This window comes from Amblyraja radiata, chromosome 17 (genome assembly GCF_010909765.2).
Source record: "Amblyraja radiata isolate CabotCenter1 chromosome 17, sAmbRad1.1.pri, whole genome shotgun sequence".
In the NCBI taxonomy this organism is placed as follows: domain Eukaryota; kingdom Metazoa; phylum Chordata; class Chondrichthyes; order Rajiformes; family Rajidae; genus Amblyraja; species Amblyraja radiata.
The window spans coordinates 27,531,113-27,557,828 of record NC_045972.1 but is presented as its reverse complement, the minus strand read 5'-3'; the positions used below and the strand labels follow the sequence as shown (position 1 = coordinate 27,557,828).

Here is a 26,716-nt window from a genome sequence, read left to right as displayed (position 1 = left end):
GCCTCTCTACAAGTCTCTACAATGCATCTGTCTTCACCACCACTCCAGCAGCATGTTCCAGGCACTCACCCAAGACGTACAGGTTTGTCGGTTAATTGGTTTTTGTAAGTTGTAAAATTGTCCCTAATATGCAAGATAGTGCTGGTGTACGGGGTGATCACTGGTCAGTATGGACTCGGTGGGCCAAAGGGCCCTTAACAGGCCTGTAACACAATCCACATAGATACAATACACATTTAATAAAGAATTATTGCGATAAATTAATAACCCCTTTAAAATTGCACCATGGCTCGCTCTTCCCAGGTATGGACCACCTGCGAGTGGAAGATGTTGCCCCCGAGGGCTGTATTGCATGGGTTTTTGGGGGTTATTTGCTTGGATCTGATACCTCGGCATAACCTTGCAGTGCGGATAGTTGGCAACACCATGAACAAGTCTCCCAACAGCTCAAGGTATAGGTCCCGGATCCGAGTCCTGTCCCGCGTGTCTCCCAAGTATTCATCCAGGACTTGCTCCATCTCCTCCGGCGGCAGCTATCCTCAGAGAATGGAAGCAACACAGAGACAGTCAGACCCGCAAGCGCTTAAACACTGGCCATCACCAGTCAGGGTATTGAAAAGTTGGGGTAAAAAACCCCACAAAGTGCTGGAGTAACTCAACAGGTCAAACAGCATCCCCTGGGAAACATGGACAGTGACGATTCAAGTCAGGACCCGTCTTCAGTGTCTGTTGTCACCCACCCATGATCTCCACAGATGCTGCCCAACCCACTGACTTACTCCAACATGCAGCTTCCTTATTTCTGAACCAGCATCTGCAGTTCCTCGCGTCTCCAAGGACTGGATCTCAAGTTGGGGAATTATGTTACAGTTGTACAAGACATAGGTGAGCCCGCACTGGTTTAGTTTTGTGCACCATGCTATAGGAAAGATGTTATTCAGCTGGAAAGCATGCAGAGAACATTCACGAGGATGTTGCCAGGGCTCAAGCGCCTGAGCTAGAGGGAGAGGTTGGGCAGGCTAGGAATTTATTCCAATGGAGTGCAGGAGGCTGAGGGGTGATCTTATTGAGGTGTATAAGATCATGAGAGGAACAGATCGGGTAAATGGGAAGAGGAATCAAGAATAGAGAATGTGGGTTTAAGGTGAGAGGGCAAGATTTAAGAGTTTGGTGTGTGTATGAAATGAGCTGCTTGAGGATATAATAGAGGCACGTACTGTAATAACATTTTAAAGACATTTTGACAGGTACATGGATAGGAAAGGTTTAGGGGGATATTGGCCAAACGTTGGCAGATGAGATGAGCTTTGATAATGCATCTTGGTCAGCATGAGGGGGTTGGGCTGAAGGGCCTGTTTCCGTGCTCTATGAGTCTAAGAGTGCACAAGATGTCCATGCAAACCAACTTGGTATCCTGGGCTAGTCCCATTAGCCTGTCTGAACACTTCCTATCCATATACCTTTGCAAATGCCTTTTAAAAATTGTAACTGTATCTGCTTCTACAGCTTCTTCGGGCAGCTCATTCCTGATACGGACCACCCTCTGAGTTAAAAAGTCACCAATGCAGGTCCCTCTTCAACCTTTCCTCTCTCACCTTAAACCTGCCCCTTTGACACCAGTCCATCCACAATCCATGTGCTCCGTCAAACCTCCATTGAGCTTCCAATGCTCCTGCCTCCACTCCCTGCAGGTGAAGCAATCCTTCACATGGCTTCCCGAATGGACGGGAATCATCTTACACAGCCTGACAAAAACATACAGCGCGGAAACAGGCTCCTCAGCCCAACTTGCCCATGCTAACCCAGATGCCCCATCTACTCCAGTCCCACCTGCCCATGTTTGGCCCATATCCGTCTAAACCTTTCCTATGCACGTTCTATAATATATTTTTTTATTAAAGGTAATCAATTACAATGCTTCAAACAACTTTATATCAAATTAATTCAATTTGCATTAAGTAAAACACTAATAATACTTATCTACTATTTTTTTTTAGAAATAATGATAGAAAAAGAATAGAACAGTTATAAATCATTAAGAGAGTGATTAAATAATAATTTGATTATATATAAGAAAGAAAAGAGAAACGAAAAAAAAAAAAAAAAAATGAAAAACCACAATATGTATTGTTAATAACACTACTACAAGTGATGGTATCAATAAAGACATATATGTTAATTCCAATATAAAAATGAATTATTCTCACCAAATCCCGCAGGGTGCACGCCGAGCTGTGTTGCCAAGAACAGCTACTTCTCTAAATACTGTATATATGGAGACCATATCTGTTCAAAAGAATTATACTTGTCCAATAGGACAAATCTAATTCTTTCCAGATGTAACGTCTCCATCATCTCTGCTGCCCACATTTTGGTTGTGGGGGATAATGTTCCCTTCCAAAATTTCAATATGATTTTTTTCCCAATTATCAAACAGTAATCAAAGAAATTTCTTTGATTTACTGTAAGTGATAGATGTAAATCCGGAATTCCAAATATTATTAGCTTTGGGTTAGGGTCCAATTTAACTTTGATGACTTCAGAAATAACTTTAAAAATTTCTGTCCAGTAATAATTCAATTTAGGACATGTAACGAAACTATGTATTAAATTTGCCTCTGCTTTCTTGCACTTATCACAAATAGCGGAGAGATTCGGAAAAATACTATTTAATTTAGTTTTCGAATAATGTAACCTATATAATACTTTAAATTGTATCAATATATGTCTGGCGTTTAATGAACACCGGTGTATTCGTTGTAGACTTTCTTCCCAGTTTTCTTTTGTTATAGCCAATCCCATTTCATTTTCCCATGCTTGACGATATATTTCCGTTATTGGATTCTCCTTATCCAAAATGATGTTATATATATAGGCTATTAATTTTTCTGTATTTGGATATAAATTAAACAGTTCGTCTAACAGTCCTGCTTCTTTATTTTTATAATCTTGTGTATTGGATTTAATATAATCTCTAATTTGTAAATACCTAAACAAATGTTGTGGAGACAATCCATAAATATCTTGTAACTCCTGGAATAAAAGAAATTTTCCTTTTCTATAAAGGTGTTCTATCCTTGTAATTCCTAAATCATCCCATTGTTTAAACCCCCCATCTAATATAGCAGGTTTAAACAATGGGTTATTCATAATTGGTAATCTAAATGAGAGATTATCCAAATGTAGAGTCTTAACTATTTGTTTCCAAATACGTCTATTATTATATATTATTAGGTTGTCTTTATAATTTTTTTTTTGTACTTCCGTTGGTGCAAAAATTATCGAACCTACATTGAAAGGTAGACAGTCTTCCTTTTCTATATTTAACCATGTCGGTTCATGATCCATATTTACCCACCAGTAATTCATATTCTTAATCTGAACAGCCCAAAAATAATATAAAAAGTTTGGAAGTGCTAATCCTCCATTTATCTTAGCTTTGCATAGATGTTTTTTATTTATTCTGTGATTTTTATAATCCCAAATAAAACTATTAACAATATTATCAATTTAAAAAAAAATGTTTTCGGAAGAAAAAAAGGAATAGCCTGAAACAAATATAACAACTGTGGTAGAAATACCATCTTTATGGCACTTATTCTACCAATCATGGATATAGGAAGTGTTTTCCAATATAAAATATTTTTTCTAAGTTTATCTAATAGTTGAGGATAGTTGGATTTTATTAATGAGTTATGAGTTTTAGTTACGTTAATCCCTAAATATTTAAGTTTGTCTGTAACTACTTTTAATGGGTATTGTTGTAATGTATTTAGATTTATTCCTGTTATTGGCATAATCTCGCTTTTATCCCAATTAATCCTATACCCAGAAAATGCACCAAACTTAGTTATAATGTTTAGCAGGTTGGGAATACTAATTTCCGGTTTTGTAATATAAATCAAAACATCATCTGCATATAAAGAAATTTTATTAATTGTTGTATCAGTATTATAGCCATATATTTCAGGTTCAGATCTAATTTTTTCCGCCAATGGTTCTATCACCAATGCGAACAATAAGGGTGATAACGGACATCCCTGTCTGCATCCCCTAGAGAGTTTGAATTTGGCTGATAAAATTTGGTTAGTCAAAATTCTTGCAATAGGATTCGAGTATAAAATTCTTACCCATTTACAAAATCTATCCCCCAATTGAAACTTTTCCATTATATTAAATAAATACATCCATTCCACCTGATCAAACGCTTTTTCTGCATCTAATGATATAACCGCTAGTTCCGTATCTCGTATTCTTTTTGAATATATAATATGCACGTTCTGACCCACTGAGTTACTCCAGCACTTAGTGTCTACCTTCCAACATGGTCAACGTCTGCCCCAAGTTTAACAGACTGAAGACATTTGCAGGAATTCACCCCTATAGGCGAGTGCGGGTTGAGAGAAACTCACCAGATTTAAGGATCTGATGGCATTCTCAACCATCTCTCTGTCCATTCCTTCCTGCCAGCCAGGCTGATTCACGAGCTGTTGAGAAAATACAGCAGTGAGAATGCTTGTGCCTACATCCATAATTTATAGATCCATGCACTCAACTGCCCATCCACGCTGACAGGGAGAGACCCAGTGAGCATGGATCCCATCAACCTCACTATAAGTGGGGTCAAGGGACTGGTCCTATTCATGGAGGCACGGTGGCGCAGTGATAGACCTGTTGCCTTTCAGCCCTAAAGACACAGGTTCGATCCTGACCTCGGGTGCCGTCTGTATGGAGTTTGTACATTCTACCCGTGACCGCCTGGGTTTTCTCCGGGTGCTCCTGTTTCAACCCACGATGTACAGGTTTGTAGGTTAATTCGCTTTGGTCAAATAAATTGTAAATTGTCCCTAGTGTTGTAGGATAGTGATAGCTAGTCGGCGCGGACTCTGTGGGTCGAAGGGCCTGTTTCTGAGCCGTATCGCTAAAGTCTAAAGAGAGAGGATTGAAGACAGAAGCAACTACTGATGCTGGAATATTGAGTAAAACACAAAGTGCTGGAGGAACTCAGCAGATGAAGCAGCATCTGTGGAGGGAATGGACAGACGCTGTTTCAGGTCTATTGGCGGCCCAGCAATAAAAACACATTCATGATGAAGTCCAACTTCATTTCATCAAATACACTAGAGCATTTCAACAGCCAGCTGCTTGCGTCTGGCTTTCTAACTAGTGCCCGACAGAGAGAGAGAGAGAAAGAGAGTCTTTGTGTAGTACCGTAATACCATGCAAATGGTGTCATGCATATTTGTGTGATGAAGGTTATAAATGGCATGAATTAATAAAGGTTAATCTACATCCTTCCTCTTAAAGAAGTAAAGCATATATAGTGGTTAGTGGAGTAAATATGAAACACCAGTATGTGTGGCATTTAAAACCATATGAAAGCACATTAAACTAAACAGGTCAGGTATAGCCAGTCAATTTTCCAATTAGCGGGTTTGGCTTGCAGACACGACCTGCACGTGTACGATAATAACCTCACCCTTCGCTGGGGAAGCAAGTCCCTTATCGGGTGAACATGGAGGAGAAGACACCGGTGGAGATTGGGGAACCGGGAAGGCTGGGATGGTGCTGCCACCGGCAGAGGAATCATGGGAGCAGCATTCGCAGAGCGTGAGGGAAGACCGGCGGGCTGGTCCGGGTAGGGATGTGGAGGTGCTGGTTCATTAACCAGAAGGAGGTGTTGGCAGGTTTGCCGATAAATGCCGTTGTCAATACTGACCAAGTACGAGCGTGGTTCCGCAGTGGACCCCAGAATGACTCCAAGGCGGTCGTAACCTCGGAGTGACCGCAAGCGGACAACCTGTCCCTTGTTGAGCGGTTGAAGAGGAGCTGGTTTTATCGTAGCATTTTCTTTGTAATGTTGCGGCGGCGTTGGAGCTGGGATTGGATAACTGACGGCACACAAACCTGTGGTTCTAGTAGTTGATTGGCCATAGGCAGTGGAGCGGGTTCACTGTGACATGAGCTGCAGATCCCAGGAGAGGGATTGCGGACGATGTTCCGTGGCTTGTGTAAATCGAGATAAACATCAGAGCCGGCCCTGTGTGAGCGTTCCATTAGTTCCTTTGCACTTTTTACCGCTCGCTCAGCCAGGCCGGTGGACTGCGGGTAATCGGGGCTGCTGGTGGTGTGGTGAAAGTCTCCGTTTTTTGCGAAATTCCTGAACTAAGGCCCATTGTCTGAGAACAGTTTAGGGGGGCTCCGTGGACAGAGAAGTGATGAGTTCGTTTCTGAATGACCATGGCTGAGGTCGGGCTACTGAGCAGGTCGACTTCAAACCATCCTGAGTAGGAATCAACTAAAACCAGGTATTGTTTGCCGTGCCACCTGAAGATGTCGGCTGCTACTGTGGACCAAGGTAAGTCCAGCCTGGGGTATGGGAGGAGTTGTTGTTTCTGTTGTTGCGGGGTCAAGCTATTGCAGATCGGGCAGGCAGCAACCTTCTCGAGAACGTAGTTAGCCATTTCTGGCCAGAACAGCATTCCTTTCGCATGTCGAAGGGTTATTTCTGCAGCGGGATGGCCCCCATGGACAATGTCGAAGTACTTGCTGTGAAGAGACTTCAGGGATGTCCGCCTTGTGTCCTTTCATTATCACGCCGTCCTGAATGACCAGTTGGTCACGGACAGCGAAAAATGGTTGGACAGCGTGTGGCAGGTGGTGCTGTTTGTCTGGCCAGCCACGGCGGATGACAGTGGCCAACGATTGTAGTGTTTCGTCTGCAGCTGTTTGTGACACTAGGATGTCTAAGCCCGCGGATGGAATGCAGGAGACCATCATTAACCTTGTACTCCTCGTGCTCATCATCAGACGGGTGTTGTACATGACATTTAGCCAATTATGCTGGTGTCAGGTATAACAGATACAACCCATTCCCCCAGCCCCTCCCTCCCTCAGCTGCCTACTCAGTACCATTTAAAAGCCCCGACTGAATCCATTCCCCATGCCTCCTGGTGGAGAGTTCCCAGCCAGAGCCACACATCACTGGAAGGGAAGGATTCCCCTCACATCTCCCATGTTACTTCTGCGCAAAACGTTAGATATGGCCACCAGCACAGCTGGCTTGCACTGTGCCAACCGGCCCAACCTTGCCCATCTCCAGCACGCTCTTTAGAACCACAGCTGGCATTTCCGATCCGATCCGGCCCACCAAACCCAAACCATCAGGCCAAGAACGATCTGGAGTCACAAAGATCTGTTGTTAAACTTCTGGAGGAGCTCAGCGGGTTGGGCAGCATCTGTGGAGACAGAGGGAGGGTCAACGTTTCCGAGCGATTTCCTTCATTGAGGTTAACTTGATCTCACCTGAGCCAAGAACCAGCCACATTCATGATTAGTGACTCCCAACAGATACGGGACCATGTGGAACTGCTTTGCCTTAAGGAGTTGATCAACTTCTTTGGTCAGGAACACTCCATCCATCACTATAGGTGCGATCCGCTTGTGGGAAACAGAAAGAGAAAAAGGCTTAACACAGTGGCACAGTGGTAGAGTTACTGCTTCACAGCGCCAGAGACCTGGGTTTGATCCTGACTACGGGTGCTGTCTATGCAGAGTTTGTACATTCTTCCTGTGACTGTGTGCGTTTTCTCCAAGTGCTCTGGTTTCTTCCCACACTACAAAGACGTACACATTTGTAGGTTAATTGGTTTCTGCAAATTGTAAATCGTCTCCAGTGTGTAGCGCGATGTAGTGTACAGCCTTTTTTTCATGTGTTGGAAGGAACTGCAGATGTTGGTTGAAAAAGATAATAGACACAACTTAACTCAGCAGATCAGGCAGCATCTCTGGAGAAAAGGAAAGGGTGACGTTTCGGGTCGAGATATAGATGGTGAGATATATAGATATAGAACAAATGAATGAAAGATATGCTAAAAGAGCAATGATCAAGGAAAGGTGGAGCCCACAATGGTCCATTGTTGGCTGTGGGGTAGGTGATGACGAGTTATACAGACAGCAAAACCCAACAGGACGGCAGTGAAACTAGCACGATAACTCGGTGTGAGAGGGGGGATGCAAGTGTTACTTGAAGTTAGAGGAATCAATAGTCATACTGCTGGGCTGTAAGCTGACTTTTTTTTCCAAGCTGTATCTCTAAAGTAAAGTAAAAGTCAGTGCAGAATAGTGTGAGGAACACAGCTGTGAAAGAGTTCAGATATGTGGTGGATGCACACACGGTTCCAGAGCCAGGATATCAGTAACCTGTGGGCCTGTCCTTCCAGGAGCTCTGTTAGCAAGACAGTCGGTCAGAGAGAAAGATCACACAACATTCAAAAACTTTCGGAAACCAATGGATTATTTTGAAGTATCATTCCCATGGTAGGGAGGAAACATTTGAACACATCCAGATTTACATTGAAGACTCTCGGACTGAGTTTAATCACTTTATCTTGCACTAAACGTTATTCCCTTTATCCTGTATCTGTACACTGTGGACAGCTCAATGATAATCATGTATAGTCTTTCTGCTGACTGGTTAGCAAACAACAAAACTGTACCTCAGTGCACGTGACCATCAATAAACTAAACTAAAGAACAGAGCAGACACGGGGCCTTTGGTCCACCATGTCTGTGTTGAGCATGACGCCAGGTTTAATTAATCCCTTCTGCCTGGATGTGATCCATAAGCCTCTATTCCCTGCATATCCATGTGCCTAACCCGAATCCTCTTAAACTTGTACCTGTCACCACCACCACCGCTGCAGTGTGTGTATGCATGTGAGTGTGAGTGTGAGAGTGAGAGTGAGTGCGTGTGTGAGTGTGAGTGTGAGAGTGAGTGTGTGTGTGTGTGTGAGAGTGAATGTGAGAGTGAGTGTGTGTGTGAGTATGAGTGTGAGAGTGAGTGTGTGTGTGTGAGTGTGAGAGAGAGTGAGTGTTTGCATCTGCGTGTGCACGTGCGTGTACTTTGAATTTACTGAACTAGGCAATGAAAGAATTTCTCTCTACAATCTGTGACAATGAAGAACCATTGATCCCAAGACCATTGTGGCCAGCAGTGTTAGCCGAGACAATGCAACAGACACACTCACAGTGCGAGGACTTAACGCAGTGGGTTTCACCTACAATGGTTTTTCTGATGGTCACCATCTCTTCTTCTGACCTGGTCCTCAGGCAGTTAACCAGTTCCTGTGAAGTGTCCATGCCACAGCCCGTCTTGTTGGCCACCAGCTGCAACAGAATTGACAGTTTAAAAGTTAGAATCATAATAATACTTTATTAGCCAAGTATGTTTTGCAACATAGGAGGAATTTGATTTGCCATACAATCATATCATTAAAAAGCAACAAAATGGTTTCAGAATGTTCTCACACATTTAGAAACAGGTCTATGCCTTTATTCCTACTGCCAACCTGCATGATTCCACACTTAGCCAAACTTTATTCCATCTGCCACTTCTCAGCCCACTGCCCAGTGACCATCACTAGACCCTCTAAAGGACAATGACGAGAGCTTGTAGATCACAAAGTGTTGGAGGAACTCAGCGGGTCAGGCAGCATGTCTGGAGAACATGGGTAGGAATTACTATCTACCTCATTGGAGATCCTCGGACTATCTTTAATCAGACTTACTCAACGTTATTCACGTTATCCTGTATCTTTACACTGAGGATGGTTTGATTGCAATCATGTGTTGGAAGGAACTGCGGAATCTGGTTTACACAGAAGATTGATACCAAGCACTGCAGTAACTCAGTGGGTCAGGCAGCATTTCTGGAGAAGAAGAATAGTTGGCGTTTCGTGTCTGAAGATTGATTGTAATTATGTATGGTCTTTCTGCTGACTGGATATCATGCAACAAAAAGATGTTCCACTGTAATTCGGTGCACATGACAATAATAAGCATATTATAATATTAACCAATCTGAAGAAGGGTCCCAACCTGAAACATCATCCATCCTCCATCTCCAGATGCTGCCTGACCCGCTAAGTTACACCAGCATTTTGAGTCTCTTCAGTAGAAACCAGCATCAGCAGTTCATTTCTACACCACAATAAACTAAACTGGATGGAGCTGAAGGCATCGCGCTGGGTCAGGCCTTCACCAATCCTGAGAACCTGGATCTCTGGCTCCATGAGCTAGCAGCTCTACTAGCTGCACCTCCGCGTCTCATCCATGAAGTGGAATAGGTTTGGACAAAATTGGCTTCTACAAGATTGGGAAGGGAGATGAGGGGATGTCCAGTGAGACTACACAGTGGGGAGGAAGTAGGATCACTGGGATGCACGGTATGGGAATGGTGCTGCTCCATTGGAGTGCAGTGGAACTGGAATGATTGGGAACAGGATCGGTTCGATGGAATTGTATAGAACAACAATGGCAGGGGAATGTTTTATTCTAAACGTGTAGTAAGGAACTGTAGATACTGGTTTATACTAAAGATAGACACAAAATGTTGGAGTAACTTAGTGGGTCAGGCAGCATATCTGGAGAAAAGGAGTAGGTGGCATTTCGGGTCAAGACCCTTAATCACAAAATGCTAGAGTAACTCAATGTCACCTATTCCTTTACTCCAGAGATGCTGCCTGACCCACCAAGTTACTCCAGCACTTCATGTCTAACTTCAATGTTTTAGTCATGTTAGTTTTCAAGCCCTCCCTCTTTATACCTACAACCTTTAATAGACATTTAGACCGATATATGGATTGAAAGATTGTAGAGGCTATTGGTCAAAGGGGCACTAGCCCAGAGTGCCATCTTGGTTGGCATGGACAAGTTGGCCAAAGGGCCAGTTTCTGTGCTGCACAGCTCTGTGACTCTGTGTCAAGAGTGTTTGATTGTCAACCGTCCTGAAACGGAACAATGAAACTCTTTCTATGACCTGCTTCTTTGAGGGCGTTTGATGTGAAGTTTTCACACTGGAAAGCTGTAGATTGCCGACTTTAGTAAGAAGTCAACTCACCTGAGCTGATGACATTGCATCTCTGGTGATAAAGCCCTCCAGTAACGCGGTGCCACTTTCCGAGATCGCCCTGTGAAACAGGCCAGAGGCCAGCGGGGAAACGAGCTGCAGAAAGAACAGGGGGCATCAGCTGGGACTCACCGGCAGACCCCTGCCCTAGTCTGGTGAGGTGCAGGGGGGGAGATCGATGGTGGTTACAGCAACCCTGAGGCTACGGGTTTTAGATGGAAAATGGCGGTGCAAGTAGATAGGGTGGTCAAAAAGGTTTTTGGCACATTGACCTTCATCAGTGCTGAGTATAGAGAAGTTGAGGAGGTCATGTTGCAGTTATACAACATTTTGGTGAGGCTGCATTTAGATTATTGTGTTCAGCTTTGGTCACCATCTTATAGGAAAGTTGTTGTCAAGCTGGAAAGGGTGCGGAGAAGATTTACGAGGATGTTGCCAGCTCTCTAGGGACTGAGCTATAAGGAGAGGTTGCGCAGGCGAGGACTTCATACACCTCTATAAGATCACCCCTCATCCTTCTGCACTCCAAGGAATAAAATCATGAGGGGAATAGATAAGGTGAATGCACAGTCTTTTGCCAGAGATGGGGCATCGAGGACATAGATTTAAGATGAGCGGTGCAAAAATGAAATGGAAACTTTTTTTACACCAAGGGTGGTAGGTGTATGGATGAGCTGCCAGAGAAGGTAGTTGCAGCAGGTACTATTATAACATTTAAGAGACATTTGAACAGGTACATGGATAGGATAGGTTTAGAGGGATATGGGGCAAACACAGACTAGTGCAGATGGTTCAGGGAGGTCGGCGTGGGCAAGTTGGATTAAGGGGCCTGTTTCCACGCTGTAAGTCTCCAGTTGCTGCCTGACCCCTGAGTTACTCCAGCACTCTGAGTGATAGGTGGATACAGGTAAGAGGGAGGGTTTGATTGGCAGATGGGTGGTGAGACAAAAAAAGTTGAAAGGGAGGGCAGATAAGGAGAGAGAGGAGGAATGCAATGAGTGGTCTCGGGGAGTGCAGTCGGTGTGTGGTGGGGGGGGGGGTGGGGGTGGACTGAGAGCCGCGCAGAACAAAGGAGGGCCAAAGAGCTTACCAGCAGCGAGACACTTATCCCCCCGGCCGACTGCCCGAAGATGGTGACGGAGCGGGGGTCGCCCCCGAAACTGGCGACGTTTGCTTGGACCCACTGCAGGGCTGCAACCTGATCCAACATGCCCAGGTTTGCCGGCATTGCAGCATCACCCGTGCTGAGGGCAGAAAAGCAGCGCTGTGACCCTGCAAAGTGAGCAGGAGAGGAGGGGTGGGGGTGGATGGAGAGAGGGGGGAGGATGGAGAGAGGGGGGGAGGATGGAGAGAGGGGGGAGAGGAGGGGGGGAGAGAGGAGGGGATAGAGGAGGGGGAAGAGGAGGGGGGAGAAGAGCGGACAGATGGAGGAGGCCGTTTACCTGAAGAAGCCGAGCAACCCCAGCCGGTACTGGATCACCACTATCACCACCCCTTCGTACGCTGCCATCGGCGAGGCGTCGTAGTACGTGGCGCTGCCGATCGTAAAACCACCGCCGTGGATCCACACCATCACCTGGGGCAGGGCAACAGGTCAGCACAGACCCACATCCACACACCCCACCTCTCGGTACAGACCACCCCCCTCATAACACTGACCCCCCTGCCCCAGGCACCAAACCCTCAACCCACTCCATCACCAGGGGTGGAGCAGACCCGCACCGACGCACAAAACCCCCCACCGCATCAAACACTCCCCCCACACAAAGCCCCAACTGCACCAAACCCCCACAACGTGTAGAAGACATTCACAGAAAGACGTAGGAATCTCCCGATGAACCGTGTGTTTTTATGCATGTGTGCATGTTACTCTCTCTCTCTCTGTGTACATCACACTGTGTCCCTCCCTCTCTACACACTGTGTTTGCATGTGTGTGTGTGTGTCTCTATGTACTCGGCAGGAGTCTCTATAAACGGTGAGTATTCATGTGGGTGCCAGTCTCTGTGTACTGAGTGTATCTAGGTGCTATATGTGTGTGTGTGCACGTACATACTGTATATACATACATATATATAGATACACACACACATACATACATATATACATAAATTACAAGGTTAATTCCCGGGATGGTGGGACTATCATATGCTGAGGGAATGGAGCAGCTGGGCTTGTACACTCTGGAGTTTAGAAGGATGAGAGGGTATCTCATTGAAACATATAAGATTGTTAAGGGCTTGGACACGCTAGAGGCAGGAAACATGTTCCCGATGTTGGGGGAGTCCAGAACCAGGGGCTACACAGTTTAAGAATAAGGAGTAGGCCATTTAGACCAGAGACGAGGAAACACTTTTTCTCACAAAGAGTGGTGAGTCTGTGGAAGAGGGCGGTGGAGCCAGGTTCTCTGGATGCTTTCAAGAGAGAGCTAGGTAGGGCTCTTAAAAATAGCGGAGTCAGGAGATATGGGGAGAAGGCAGGAACAAGGTATGATTGGGGATGATCAGACATGATCACATTGAATGGCGGTGCTGGCTCGAAGGGCCAAATGGCCTACTCCTGCACCTATTGTCTATAAATGATTATGCAAGGATGATTTTTTTTCAATATATAAAGATGTGTTTGCATGCGTGTGCGCTGCTCAGTGTGATGCACCCTCTGGCGGGCCTAGGCTTCTAGGCTACTCACGGGCAGCTTGGTCTGGGTGTCGGTGGGGCTGACGGGAGTGTGTACATTCAGGTACAGGCAGTCCTCACTGTACGCCCGCGGGGTCAACGTGATCTTCAATATCGCCAGCAGCATGTCCTCCATGACGGAGTCCTGTGGGCACCTGCGGTGTGGCAGACAGGAGTTAACCAGCCTGCAACTCGGTATCAGATCATTATTGGCACATGTACTGGGATATAGGGAGGTTGCACGTAAGGTTACTGGGCCATAGGGCTTGACGCCCGGAGCCGCTCAATCCATCTGGAAGACATCCGTCACTTCTGGTATATGTTATTAATACAAGAAACGCGTACTTTCCTACCTGTTAAAAACCGCCAAAATGTTGAATTTTTGAGCTGAAAAAAATTGTGGGAGTCGGGGTAAGTGTGAGAGACATGTACCCAACTTTAGAATTCCAAAAGTGAAGCGAAATGAAGGTATAGAGAAGCGAGAACTGAAGGGACTACAGCAGCTAAAGTGCTTGGTAAACATTGGCCGTGCAGATATCGCAATTGAAAATATTGGGAATTATCGCGTTTGCTCACTGCATTTCATCAACAGTAAGGCATTATTTGTGTTTCTTCTTGATTCCTTTGGTATCTAAAAATTCTCAGGTGATAAATCTGGCTGTAAATTTTTCTTCAGATGCGTTTTCATTTTGTATGTAAAAACCCACGGGAACCATGGGCGATTAAAAAAAATTACAGCCAGATTTATCACCTGAAACTTTTTAGATGCCAAAGGAATCACGAAAAAACACCTTAGTTGATGAAATGCAGTGAGCAAACGGCCAATGGTCGCTAAGCACTCTGTTTGTTGTTGTCCCTTCAGCTCTCGCTTCTATCTGCCGTCATTTCTCCTCACTTTTGGAATTCTGAATTTCCATAAATATTTACAGCGCAGAAATTGACAATTTCAGCGGGTTTTAACGGGCCCGCTACGCTGGAAGCAATGGTAAATGCCTACCTGCAGTTCATCGCGTGTAATCCATTTGGAGTAATGTAGCAACAGTACGGGTCATGGGTCGTGACCCGACTGCCGTGAAACCTCCCTATACAGTGTTGAGGTTTTATAGCATTACAGTTCCAGAGAAAGTGCAGATTACATTTTTGTTTAAAGTTCACAATGAGATCGGTTGGAAATTCACGACTACATGCTAGCTTATGGGAGGAATATTCAGTAGCCTGATAACAGCAGGGAACAGACTGTGACTGAATCTGATGATGTGTGCTTTCAAGCTTCTGTACCTTCTGCTCGATGGGAGAGGGGAGAAGAGGGAGTGACTGGGGTGTGTGTGGTCTAATGCGGTCCTTCTTCAGATTGGACCCTCTACAGACCAGCCTTTAGATAGGCACGTGGATGTGCAGGGAATGGAGGGATATAGATCACGTGCAGGCAGAGGAGGTTGGTGTCGTATTCAGCACGGAAATTGTGGGCCGAAGGGCCTGTTGCTGTGCTGTTCTGTGTACATTTAATTCCTACATCCACCCTGCCAGGCGCTTGGAGAATCTCCATCCCCGTGAGAGAGCCGGTGACCGGGGGAGGAGCAGTTACCAGCGGTCGTTGATCGGGTGGCCACGCGGTGCCCGGCGAGAGCAGGGTAAAGGTGCGGCACTCACCCTGGGGCCAAGGCCGTGGCTTTCCTGGTCCCGGTCCACCCCTCGGGCAGCTCCGGCCTCGAGAACCGCAGGGGGCCGACGGGGGGTTTGGCGAAAGGGATCCCCAGGTAGCTGTAGACAGGCGTGTCCGTCCCTCTCACCGACACACGCTTCCCCTCCAGTGGCCCGTAGCTGGTGACCACAATCGGACGGCCACCACCTGCAGCTGCAAGGTTTCAGATGGTTACTTATCTATATATAAATGTCTTGGACGTAAATGTAGACGAGGTGGTTAGTTTATTATTGCCACGTGTACCAAGGTAAAGTGAAACGCTTTTTTGTAGTGTGCTATCCAGTCAGTGGAAAGACTATACATGATTACACTCAAGCCGTCCACAGTGTACAGATACAGGATAAATGGAATAACATTCACTGCTAGATAAAGTCTGATTAAAGATAATCCAAGGCTGTCCAATGTGGCAGACGGTAGTTTAGGACGGCTCTCTAGTTGTTGATAGAATGGTTCACTTGCCAGATACGAATGGGAAGAAACTATCTCTGAATCTGGTTAATAAGTTTGTAGATAGAGTTTAGAAGGATGAGGGGGCAATATCCAGCTTAGATAGAGTAGTCATGGACAGGATGCTTCCAGTAGTGGGAGAATCTAGGACCAGACACCACAGCCTAAATTTAAATAATCAGCTAATCTATTTAAACCAAACGATGACGGTGCAAAAACCAAAGTCCATTAGTGTTGTGTAGATCAGCAATCATCAGGTTCAAGAGCCTGAGGTTCGCTGGGATGAAGCTGTTCCTGAACCTGGAGGTTCTTAGGCTCCGATACCTTCTTCCCGATAGCAGCTGTAAAATGTGGCGAGAGTGCCGTGGGTCTCTGTTGATGCTGGCTGCCTTTGAGCCAGCGCCTCCTGTAGTTCCCTTCAATGGTGGGGAGGTCAGCACCCGCGATGGGCCGGGCAGCGTCGACCACTCTCTGTGATCTTCATTCCAGGCCGTTTCAGTTGCTGAACCAGGCTGTGATGCCACCAGTCAGTGTGCTCTCTGTAGCTAAAACCGATCTTCTGCTTCTTGTGTAACTATTGCAAAACCTTCTAGAAACATAGAAATTAGGTGCAGGAGTAAGCCATTCGGCCCTTCGAGCCTGCACCGCCATTCAATATGATCATGGCTGATCATCCAACTCAGTATCCCGTACCTGCCTTCTCTCCATACCCTCTGATCCCCTTAGCCACAAGGGCCACATCTAACTCCCTCTTAAATATAGCCAATGAACTGGCCTCAACTACCCTCTGTGGCAGAGAGTTCCAGAGATTCACCACTCTCTGTGTGAAAAAAGTTTTTCTCATCTCGGTTTTAAAGGATTTCCCCCTTATCCTTAAGCTGTGACCCCTTGTCCTGGACTTCCCCAACATTGAGAACAATCTTCCTGCATCTAGCCTGTCCAACCCCTTAAGAATTTTGTAAGTTTCTATAAGATCCCCTCTCAATCTCCTAAATTCTAGAGAGTATAAACCAAGTCTATCCAGTATTTCTTCATAAGACAGTCCTGACATCCCAGGAATCAGTCTGGTGAACCTTCTCTGCACTCCCTCTATGGCAATAATGTCCTTCCTCAGATTTGGAGACCAAAACTGTACGAAATACTCCAGGTGTGGTCTCACCAAGACCCTGTACAACTGCAGTAGAACCTCCCTGCTCCTATACTCAAATCCTTTTGCTATGAAAGCTAACATACCATTCGCTTTCTTCACTGCCTGCTGCACCTGCATGCCTACGTTCAATGACTGGTGTACCATGACACCCAGGTCTCGCTGCATCTCCCCTTTTCCTAATCGGCCACCATTTAGATAATAGTCTGCTTTCCTGTTTTTGCCACCAAAATGGATAACCTCACATTTATCCACATTATACTGCATCTGCCAAACATTTGCCCACTCACCCAGCCTATCCAAGTCACCTTGCAGTCTCCTAGCATCCACCTCACAGCTAACACTGCCCCCCAGCTTAGTGTCATCCGCAAACTTGGAGATATTGCCTTCAATTCCCTCATCCAGATCATTAATAGATATTGTAAATAGCTGGGGTCCCAGCACTGAGCCTTGCGGTACCCCACTAGTCACTGCCCGCCATTGTGAAAAGGACCCGTTTACTCCTACTCTTTGCTTCCTGTTTGCCAGCCAGTTCTCTATCCACATCAATACTGAACCCCCAATGCCGTGTGCTTTAAGTTTGTATACTAATCTCTTATGTGGTTTAGAACGCTGCAGCACCCTGTGCTCCGATGATGAGGAATGCTTCCTGCTGGCTCAGTACGTACAGAAGTATTGCAGTAAGTCATGTTGTAACTCTCCAGTGTGGATGGGGGAATGTGATGTGTAGAAATAGTCTTTCCTCCTCTCTTACAGGAAGTTCTCAAAATGTCAATTTCTGTAACATTATAGTCTTACAGTGCGGAAATAAGCCACTAGGCCCAATTTGCCCACACCAACCAACATGTCCCATCTACACTAGTCCCACCTGCATGCATTTGGCCCATGTCCCTCTAAACCTATCCTATCCAAGAACCCTGTCTAATCGCTTCTCAAACGTTGCAATGGTCCCTGCCTCAATTACCTCCTCCGGCAGCTCGTTCCATGCACCCAATCCTTGTACTCAAGTACGCCAAGTGCATTAATCACCACCCTATCCGATTGTGTTGCAATTTAATCCCACAAATACTACAGCTCCTTCTCTCACCCTTGCAAAACTTCCTTAAAATATCTGTCCAATTCATTCTCGGATGTTCCTATTGTATGTCCCTCTCCAGCGCTGCCTCTGAACGCGCATGTCCACATGAAACTGGTGTGGACATGCAAATATCAAATGCACTCCGCACTCCAGGGCAGGAGAGAGGGGGGGGGGGGTGGGGGGGGGGCTCTGCTCCACAGCCGAGATCCCCCCCCCCCCCCATTCCCTCCCCCCCCCCCATTCCCTCCCCAACATTCCAGTGGCACTGAGAGCAGCAACTGGATGGTTTGAGCTCCTTCCAAATGACAATATTTTGTAGGTTCAAAGTTAAAAAGGAGGACTAGGCAAGAATATCAAAATGATCACCTGCAGCTGAGAAAAAAATGATTTGTGCATGAAGAAGCCATGACCAAAGCAAAGATACTAAAGCAGCGACGGAAGCCGGTTACAGAAGTTGTGCTGAAGATTACCCATGACCCTACTACGGCTTTTTGTGAGTGTGTATGTGTGTGAGTGAGTGTGTGTGTATCTGAGTGTATGTTTGTGTGAGTGTGTGTGTATATGTGTGTGAATGTGTGAGTGAGTGTGTGTGTGTATATGTGAGTGAATGTGTGAGTGAGTGTGTGTGTATATGTATGTGTGCGTGAATGCGTGTGTATATATGTATGTGTGTGTGTGTATATGTGAGTGTGTATGGGTGTGTGTGAGCGGATATGTGTGTGTATATGTGTGTGTATATGTGTGTGAGTGTGTGTGTGAGTGTATGTGTGAGTGTATGTGTGAGTGAATGTGTGTGTGTGAATGTATGCGTGGATATGTGTGCGAATGTGTGTGTGTTTGTGCGTGTGTCTGTTTGTGTGTGTGTGTGTTGCTGTGTATGTTAGTGTTTGTGTGTGAATGTACGTGTGTGTGTGAATGTTTGTGTGTGTGCGCGAGGTGGAGGGTGTGTATGTGTGTGTGTGTGAATGTGTGTATGTGTGTGTGTGTGTGGCCTGCACTCTGCTTGAAATGCTGGGGAATTGGATTTGCTGGCCTGCACTCCGCTAGCAGTGCTGTGAGATTGGGTTTGCTGCCTGCACTCAACTAGATGTGCGGTGAGATTAGATTTGCTGCCTGCACTCTGCTAGAAGTGCTGTGAGATTGGATTTGCTGCTCTGCTTGAAGTGCTGTGAGATTGGATTTGCTGCCTGCACTCTGCTGGAAGTGCTGTGAGATTGGATTTGCTGCCTGCACTCTGTAGAAGTGCTGTGAGATTGGATTTGCTGCTCTGCTTGAAGTGCTGTGAGATTGGATTTGCTGCCTGCTCTCTGCTTGAAGTGCTGTGAGATTGGATTTGCTGCCTGCACTCTGCTTGAAGTGGTGTGAGATTGGATTTGCTGCCTGCACTCTGTAGAAGTGCTGTGAGATTGGATTTGCTGCTCTGCTTGAAGTGCTGTGAGATTGGATTTGTTGCCTGCATTCTGCTAGAAGTGCTTCTTCTTCTTGCGTATGGTGTGCACAACCTAAAGTTGTAGAACAACTTCTATTTGATTCTACTTGATTGTGCACGCCAGGTTGATTGCATGCGTCGAAACAGGGCGGTCCACGTAAATGTTGCAATCTTCCACCCCCTTGAAGTGCTGTGAGATTGGATTTGCTGCATGCACTCTGCTTGAAGTGCTGTGACATTGGATTTGCTGCCTGCACACTGCTTGAAGTGCTGTGACATTGGATTTGCTGCCAGCGCTCTGCTTGAAGTTGCCATGACATTGGAATTGCTGCCTGTACTCTGCTTGAAGTGCTGTGACATTGGATTTGCTGCCTGCACACTGCTTGAAGTGCTGTGACATTGCTGCCTGCACTGAATGATGACTTTTGAGGTAAATTCTCAGATTTTCTTTGTTAAAATTTGAGCGCTCAATCTCTGTATTAAAATTTTCTCTATTTTTATGAACAGCAAAAAGACATCAAAAGGCAGTGAGCAGCAGAACACAACAAGAGACAAAACAAGAAAGAACTGAACTTAGTAAATCATCTTTAACATTTTAAATTTTATAGTCATTCACATTTTAAGAGTGATATTTTAAGAGTCATTCACATTTTAAACTTTAATAAATCCTTTTTACACTTGCCATACCTGTGTGTTCTTCATCACAATGGGTACCTAATAGGCAGGAATGGCTGCGCTATCGGAGAGCCACTAAGAGTGCATGGGGAGAGGTTGGGGGAGATGGACTGAATGCGTGGGGGGAGGGGGAGGGGAATGGCAAGGTGCAGAGTGGGGGGGGGGTGAAGGGAGGAGGAGTGACTGAGTGAACTGCCAGCCCACCAGCTGTAAGTGACTGAACTGCCAGCCCACCAGCCATGACTCACTGAACTGCAAGTCCAAGAATCCATTCAGTCCACAATGCCCATGCTAGCCCCCTGGAAACCAGTCCCTTCAGCCCACAACACCCATACTATCGGTCCAGAGATCCACGCAAGGATAGACTTTCCTCCTTCATTGCTGTGATCTAAAAAAAGATGAAAATGTCCAGATGAGATGGTCCACCCTCTCCCCTTCTCTCTCACAGTCTCTCGCCTGTTTTCGGCAGAATTTCAGGCAGTTTCTGAGCTGCCAGCCCGCCAGGCCTGAGTTACTGAGCTGCCAGCACGCCAGGCCTGAGTTACTGAGCTGCCAGCCTGCCAGGCATGAGTGACTGAGCTGCCAGGCCTCAGTGACTGAGCTGCCAGCCCAACATTCCATTCGGCCCACAATGTCCATACTAGCCCTCTGGTACCAAGTATTATATTCTGCAATCTGGAATTTTTCTCTTTCACTGCCTATTGTACTTGTATATGGCTTGATTGTACTCATGTGATTTGACTGGATAGCATAGAAAGGTTTTCACTGTGCGTCGTACACGTGACAATAATGGGTCAGTAACAACCCACAGCTGCGCCCTCCATACACACAAAACCAGTCCCGTGAAGACGTGTTGTTCAGTCAGTGAATGACTTCAGAAGGCGGGCGGCACAATGGCAGCGGGTAGAGTTGCTGCCTCATGGCGCCAGAGACCTGGGTTCAGCCCTGGCTACTGGTGCTGTCCGTGGGGAGTTTGCACGTTCTCCCTGTGACCGCGTGGGTTTTCTCCGGACGCTCTCGTTTCTTCCCACATTCCAAAGATGTGCGGGTTTGTAGATGAATTGGCCTATTTAAGCTTCCCCGAGTGTGTAGGGTGTGGATGTGAAAGTGGGATAACATGGAACTAGGGGCGCCGGGGAGATGGCAGCCCTGCCGGCAGGCTGTTCGTTTTTTCTTCCTTTTTGTTATTTTTTAGTGCTTTCAAATTTTGTTTAATGTTCTTCAGTGTGTTTTATGTGGGGGGACGGGGGGAACTTGTTTTCAGGATCGTACCTTCCCGGAGATGTGATCAATTTTCGGATCACATTCTCCGTGCTCTGCAGCCTACTATCACTTATGCTGGAGGCCTTCTCGGACTGTCGTGAGCCCCACCGCGGGGCGTGGACTTAACATCGGAGCGGATCCCTTGCCTGGGATCGCGACCACCGCGACCACCGTGGACCTACCATCAAGGGCTCGCAGTCTCGGGAGAGGCTAGTCGGGAGCTCAAACGCCGCGGAAGGCTCGACCAAGCCCAGACGCGAGGTTCGATCACCCGGCGTGGGGGAGCTGACATTCCCCCCCGATGCAGGAGCTGATCGCCTCGACGCGGAGGGCCCGAACGCCGCCGGCTATGGGAGTCAAGATCGTCCCGTCAACGGAGGAACAAAAGGAAGGACATGAACGTTTTTTCGCCTTCCATCACAGTGAGGAATGTGTAGGAGTCACTGTGCTGGATGTTCATGTTAAAATGTGTTTTTGAGTGATCTGTTGCTTTTAATGGTATGACTGACCTGGCCAATGAAATTTCTCGTATGTTGCAAAACATACTTGGTGAATAAAGTGTGATTCTGATTCTGATTCTGAACTAGTGTGACTGGGTGATCGATGGTCGGCGTGGACTCGGTGGGCCGAACAAGGGCCTGTTTCCACGCGGAAGAATGCAAAGCTGGAGAGACGGAAATGGGATGAAGGGGACGTGGGAGGAGGTGAAGGAGACACGGAGTTAAAAGGGAAATTGGGACTCGGGGATGGGAGACGAGCGTATGGAAGGGGAAAAGGAAGCAAGGTGAGTGGGATAGTGGGAGAGGTGTGTGTGTCTGGGTTGGGCGATGAGCAGGGCAATGAGGGTGTTCCTTGAAATTGGAGAATTAAATGTTTGCACCGTTGGATTGTGAGCTGCACAAACAGAATACGAAGTGCCATTGTTGTGTATTGTGAAAGAAGGCTTTTGTTGAAGTAACAACGAGGGGAGGTGGTGCAGAGTGGAGTCGGAGGTCAAGTTTCTGTCATCTCCGCGGGAGGGAGTGGAGCGGGGAAGCTATTCCCAGCCCAGGAGTGGACTTCACCCCGCCACCCACACACAGGTGGACTCGGCCCCGTCCAACACACTCCCTGCACCTTGCCCGGTGATCGATCCCCCCCACTCTCTCCCCCCCCCCCCACTCTCTCCCCCCCCCCACCCCCCACTCTCTCCCTCCCCCCACCCACTCCTCTTTTCCCCCCCCCACTCTCTTCCCCCCCACTCTCTTTCCCCCCACCTCTTTCCCCCCCCACTCTCCCCCCCCCCCCTCTCTCCCCCCCCACTCTCTCCCCGCCCCCCACGTCTCTCCCCCCACCCTCTCTTCCCGCCCCCTCTCTTCCCCCACCCACTCTTTCCCCCCCACTCTCTTTTCCCCCCCCCACTCTCTTCCCCCCCCACTCTCTTCCCCTTCCCCCCCCACTCTCTTCCCACCCCCACTCTCTTCCCCCCCACTCTCCCCCCCCCCACTCTCTCTCCCCCCCACTCTCTCCCACCCCCACTCTCTCCCCCACCCACACTCTCTCCCCCCCCCACTCTCTCCCCCACACTTCTCTCTCCCCCCCCCACTCTCTCCACCCCATCTCTCCCCCCCACCCACTCTCCTCTCCCCCCACACTCTCTCCCCCCCACTCTCTCTCCCTCCAACCCCCCCAACTTTCTTCCCCCCCCCCCCCGCACTCGCTCCTCCTCACTCTCTCCCTCCACTCTCTCCCTCCACTCTCTCACTCCACTCTCTCTCCTCCCACTCTCTCTCTTCCACCCCCACTCTTTCTCCCCCCCCCCCCTTATCCCGCACTCCTGACCTGCGGCTGTCGCCAGCGCCAGGACGGCGAGTAGAGCGGCGGCTGCGAGCCCCGAACCCATGTTTGCTCAGCTCAGCCCGGACAACCCAGCTCCCGAGTGAATGCGGCGGGATGGCCCCGGGCAACAGCTTTATTTGCGGCGGCGGGGGTGGACCGAGCCTGCACTGTCCCATCCAGAGCCGCCCCGCAGCCGGCCCCAAACCCATTCACCTCCCCACCCCCTGGCCGGAGCCGCGGTCGGCATGATCTTTGATCGGCACCGTCATCAACTGGTGATTGGAAAATGAGAATTAAAGTTTGAAACTAATTGTGAAATCTCCATTATTGCCCCGTGGTTTGGTGACTATGCAGTCACTGCATGTAGAGACTCGAGAGTTGTACAGCGCCAAAAGGGGCCCTTCGGCCCTTCTAGTCTTTGACTTTGGAGATACAGCGTGGAAACGGGCCCTTCGGCCCACCGAGTCCGTGCCGTCCAGCGATCACCCCGTACACGAGCACTAGGGACAACTTACAATTTTACCGAAGCCAATTAAAGTACAAACCTGCACGTGTGAGAGGAAACCGGAGCACCCGGAGAAAGCCCACGCGGTCACAGGGAGAACATACACACTCAGTACAGTCAGCACCCGTTATCAGGATTGAACCTGAATCTTTGGGGGTCTAAGGCAGCGACTCTACCGCTGCGCCACTGTGCCACCAGTCATGTCAACCAAATTGGCATTCTGGGCTAGTCCCATTGGCCTGCATTTGGCCCATATCCCACCCACCCTTAATGTAAAAACAAAGAACTGCAGATGCCTTGTGTTATACCAAAAATAAACACAAAAGTGCTGGAGTAACTCAGCGGATCAGGCAGCATCTCTGGTGAGAAGCAATGGGTGACATTTTGGGTCTAAACCCTTCTTCAGACGGAGAGTCGGAAGAGAGGGCAACTAGAGATAAGGAAGGGTACAAAGAGCATATAAGATGTGAAAAGGACAGATCAAAGGAGACGAGGTTCAAGGAAATGTACAATGGTTCATTGTCAGCTGAGGGGAAGGTGACAACGAGGCTACAAACGAGTGCTGGAGGAACTCAGCGGGCCAGGCAGCATCTGTGAAGGGAGTTGGACATGAGACGTTTCGGGCCAGGACCCTTCTTCAGATTGATGGAGTCTAGGGGAGAACACTGTCCTTTTTTTTCTTGTAGGAGGCTGACGGGTGACCTTACCAAGGTGTACAATAATCATGAGCATAAAGTGAACGCTCACATATTTTCCCCCCATGGCGGAGGAGTCTACAACTAGTGGACACAGGCTTAAGGTGAGAGGGGAGAGGTTTAAGTGGAACCTCATTCTTTTTCATTCAGAGGGCAGTCTGTATCTGGGGTGAGCTGCCAGAAGAAGCGATAGAAGCCAATACAATTTGGACAAGATCTATGGATAGGAAGGGTTTAGAGGGTCAAATGGATGACGTTTCAGGTTGGGTCATTCTCAGGAGGGGTCCCAATGTGAAACATCACCCATCCTTTTTCTGCCTAACCCGATGAGTTACTCCAACACGTTGTGTCTCTCTGTCGTAGAAACCGGCATCTACAGTTCTTTGTTTCTACACCCTATCTCATGTTAAGATAGGTTCTTGGTTAGTAGTTTCAGATCAATGTCTGAAGAAGGGTCACGACCTGGAACGTCACCCATTCCTTCTATCCAGAGATGCTGCCTGTCCCGCTGAGTTATTCCAGCATTTTGTGTCTATCTTAGGAGAGAATACACGAGATGAAGATAAACGTGTCGTTCTTTCAACAAAGTATTAAACCTGCAATAAAGTTGCAGCGCTGAAGGCTATTTGGCCCATCGTTTCCGGACTGTCCCTTTGGATTTGGTTTAATTTGTTATTATTGTCAGGTGTGCCGAGGTGTCTGATGGGAGGGGGGAGAGGAGAGAGTGGCCAGAGTGAGACAGGTCCTTGATCTGTGTTGTGTTTGTTTTCCAACCAGCCGGTTGTGTAAGAGTAGACACATCGTTTTCTGTCCACAGGTTGCTTCATGCCTGCGGAAATGCAAGGGGGTAAAGTTTGTTTGTGTTGGCAAAGATCTACGGTGTTCCGATCTTCCCAGCTCATCCACGGGGGAAATCAGGAAATTCCCAAATTACAGGGAAAATTGGTGATAGCGAGGTACATAGAACAGTTCAGCACAAGAACAGGCCTCTGCGGCCCGCAATGTCTGTGCCGAACATGTTACCAGAACCAGCACATACTTGCACATAACCAGCACATGCTTGCACATAAACGATATCATTCCATTCTCTGTACATCCATGTGCCCATCCTAATGTATTTTATACACCACCATCGACTCTGCCTCCACCACAACCCTGGCAGCACGTTCTAGGCATTCACCTAGTGTAAAAAAAACGATTACCCGTACATCTCCTTTAGATTTTGCTCCTCTCATCTTCAGGTATGCCTTAAGGCATAAACCAAGGTTACATATCGATATTCTTCCAACTTCTACAGGAGTGGGTTGGAGAGCATATTGACTGGATGCATCATGGCCTGCATCGGTAACTCGAACGCCCAGAAACTAAGGAGATTACAGAGAGTGGTGGATACGGCCCGATTCATCACAGGCACTGACCTCCCCACCATCAAAGAAATCTACATGAGACGCTGACTCAAAGAGGCAACTAATATGATCCAAGGCCCACACAACCATGGCCACGCTCTCTTCTCACTGCTATCATCAGGAAGAAAGCACAGGAGCCTGAAAACAGTGACCTCTAGGTTCAAAAACAGCTTCTTCCCAACCGCCAGGCTCTTGCACACCACACAACACTGACCTCAGCAATTGCGATCTTCTATGGACTTGTTTTGGTTGCACCACGATCTTTAGTTTTGCAATATTATGATCTGGTTAACTAGTATTACTGATTATTAATTTATTGTTTATTGCATATTTATATGTGTTACCGCATTAATAGACCTGTGAAGCTGTAGTGAGATTTTCATTTTTCTGTTGCCAGTACTTATGACAATTAAACACTCATGACTCTTACCATAAGATATAGGAGCAGGATTAGGCCATTCAGTCCATCAAGTCTCCTCCGCCAGTTGGTCTACTTTTATAGTTACCTCTCAACCCCATTCTCCTGCCTTCTCCCCGTAACCTTTGTCGCCCTTCCTAATCAACAACCTTAATCAACATCCGCTTTAAAAATACCCAATGTCTTGGCCTCCACAGTTGTCTATGACAATTAATTCTACAGATTCACCACCCTCTGGCTGAAGAACTTGCTCTGCAGTTGAAGTTTTTACAGACACATTGGATAAAATACAACATTGTAATATACAACAAGCTATCAGTATTCTAGTAAAGCAGAGCTTGATAAGGCAGGCTAAAGTGCGTGGTGCAGCCTTGGTGCAAAGTACATAGTATTCTGGAACTGAGGTGGAGGGCTACCTCTGGGCAAATGTAACCTGCCCTTCAAGCAGCCACTACCTAACATTTAATGCAGGGAAATGAAGTTAAAGAATGACAATCAACTCGTCAAGATTATTGTTAGAGGCACATACAGTGAGGTACAGGTACAGTGAA

The 26,716-nt window shown here is 47.2% G+C and overlaps 1 protein-coding gene across 2 annotated transcripts in view; it reads right to left on the bottom strand.

Moving 5' to 3' along the window:
• Positions 1-23,295, bottom strand: part of LOC116982610 (carboxylesterase 5A-like) — a 31,729-nt gene extending 8,434 nt beyond the window's left edge. Inside the window, exons 1-10 of one of the 2 annotated variants that reach the window (XM_033035896.1) lie at positions 23,145-23,295; positions 15,233-15,437; positions 13,596-13,737; positions 12,352-12,485; positions 12,000-12,153; positions 10,901-11,005; positions 9,064-9,168; positions 7,306-7,440; positions 4,413-4,487; positions 389-533 (exon numbers count right to left, since the gene is read on the bottom strand). In XM_033035896.1, coding sequence (XP_032891787.1) covers positions 389-533; positions 4,413-4,487; positions 7,306-7,440; positions 9,064-9,168; positions 10,901-11,005; positions 12,000-12,153; positions 12,352-12,485; positions 13,596-13,737; positions 15,233-15,437; positions 23,145-23,205 — 1,261 coding nt within the window. In that variant the 5' untranslated portion in view covers positions 23,206-23,295. The remainder of the gene's footprint in view (positions 1-388; positions 534-4,412; positions 4,488-7,305; positions 7,441-9,063; positions 9,169-10,900; positions 11,006-11,999; positions 12,154-12,351; positions 12,486-13,595; positions 13,738-15,232; positions 15,438-23,144) is intronic. The other variant, XM_033035897.1, reaches the window with a different exon arrangement.
• Positions 23,296-26,716: the final 3,421 nt, after the last annotated feature.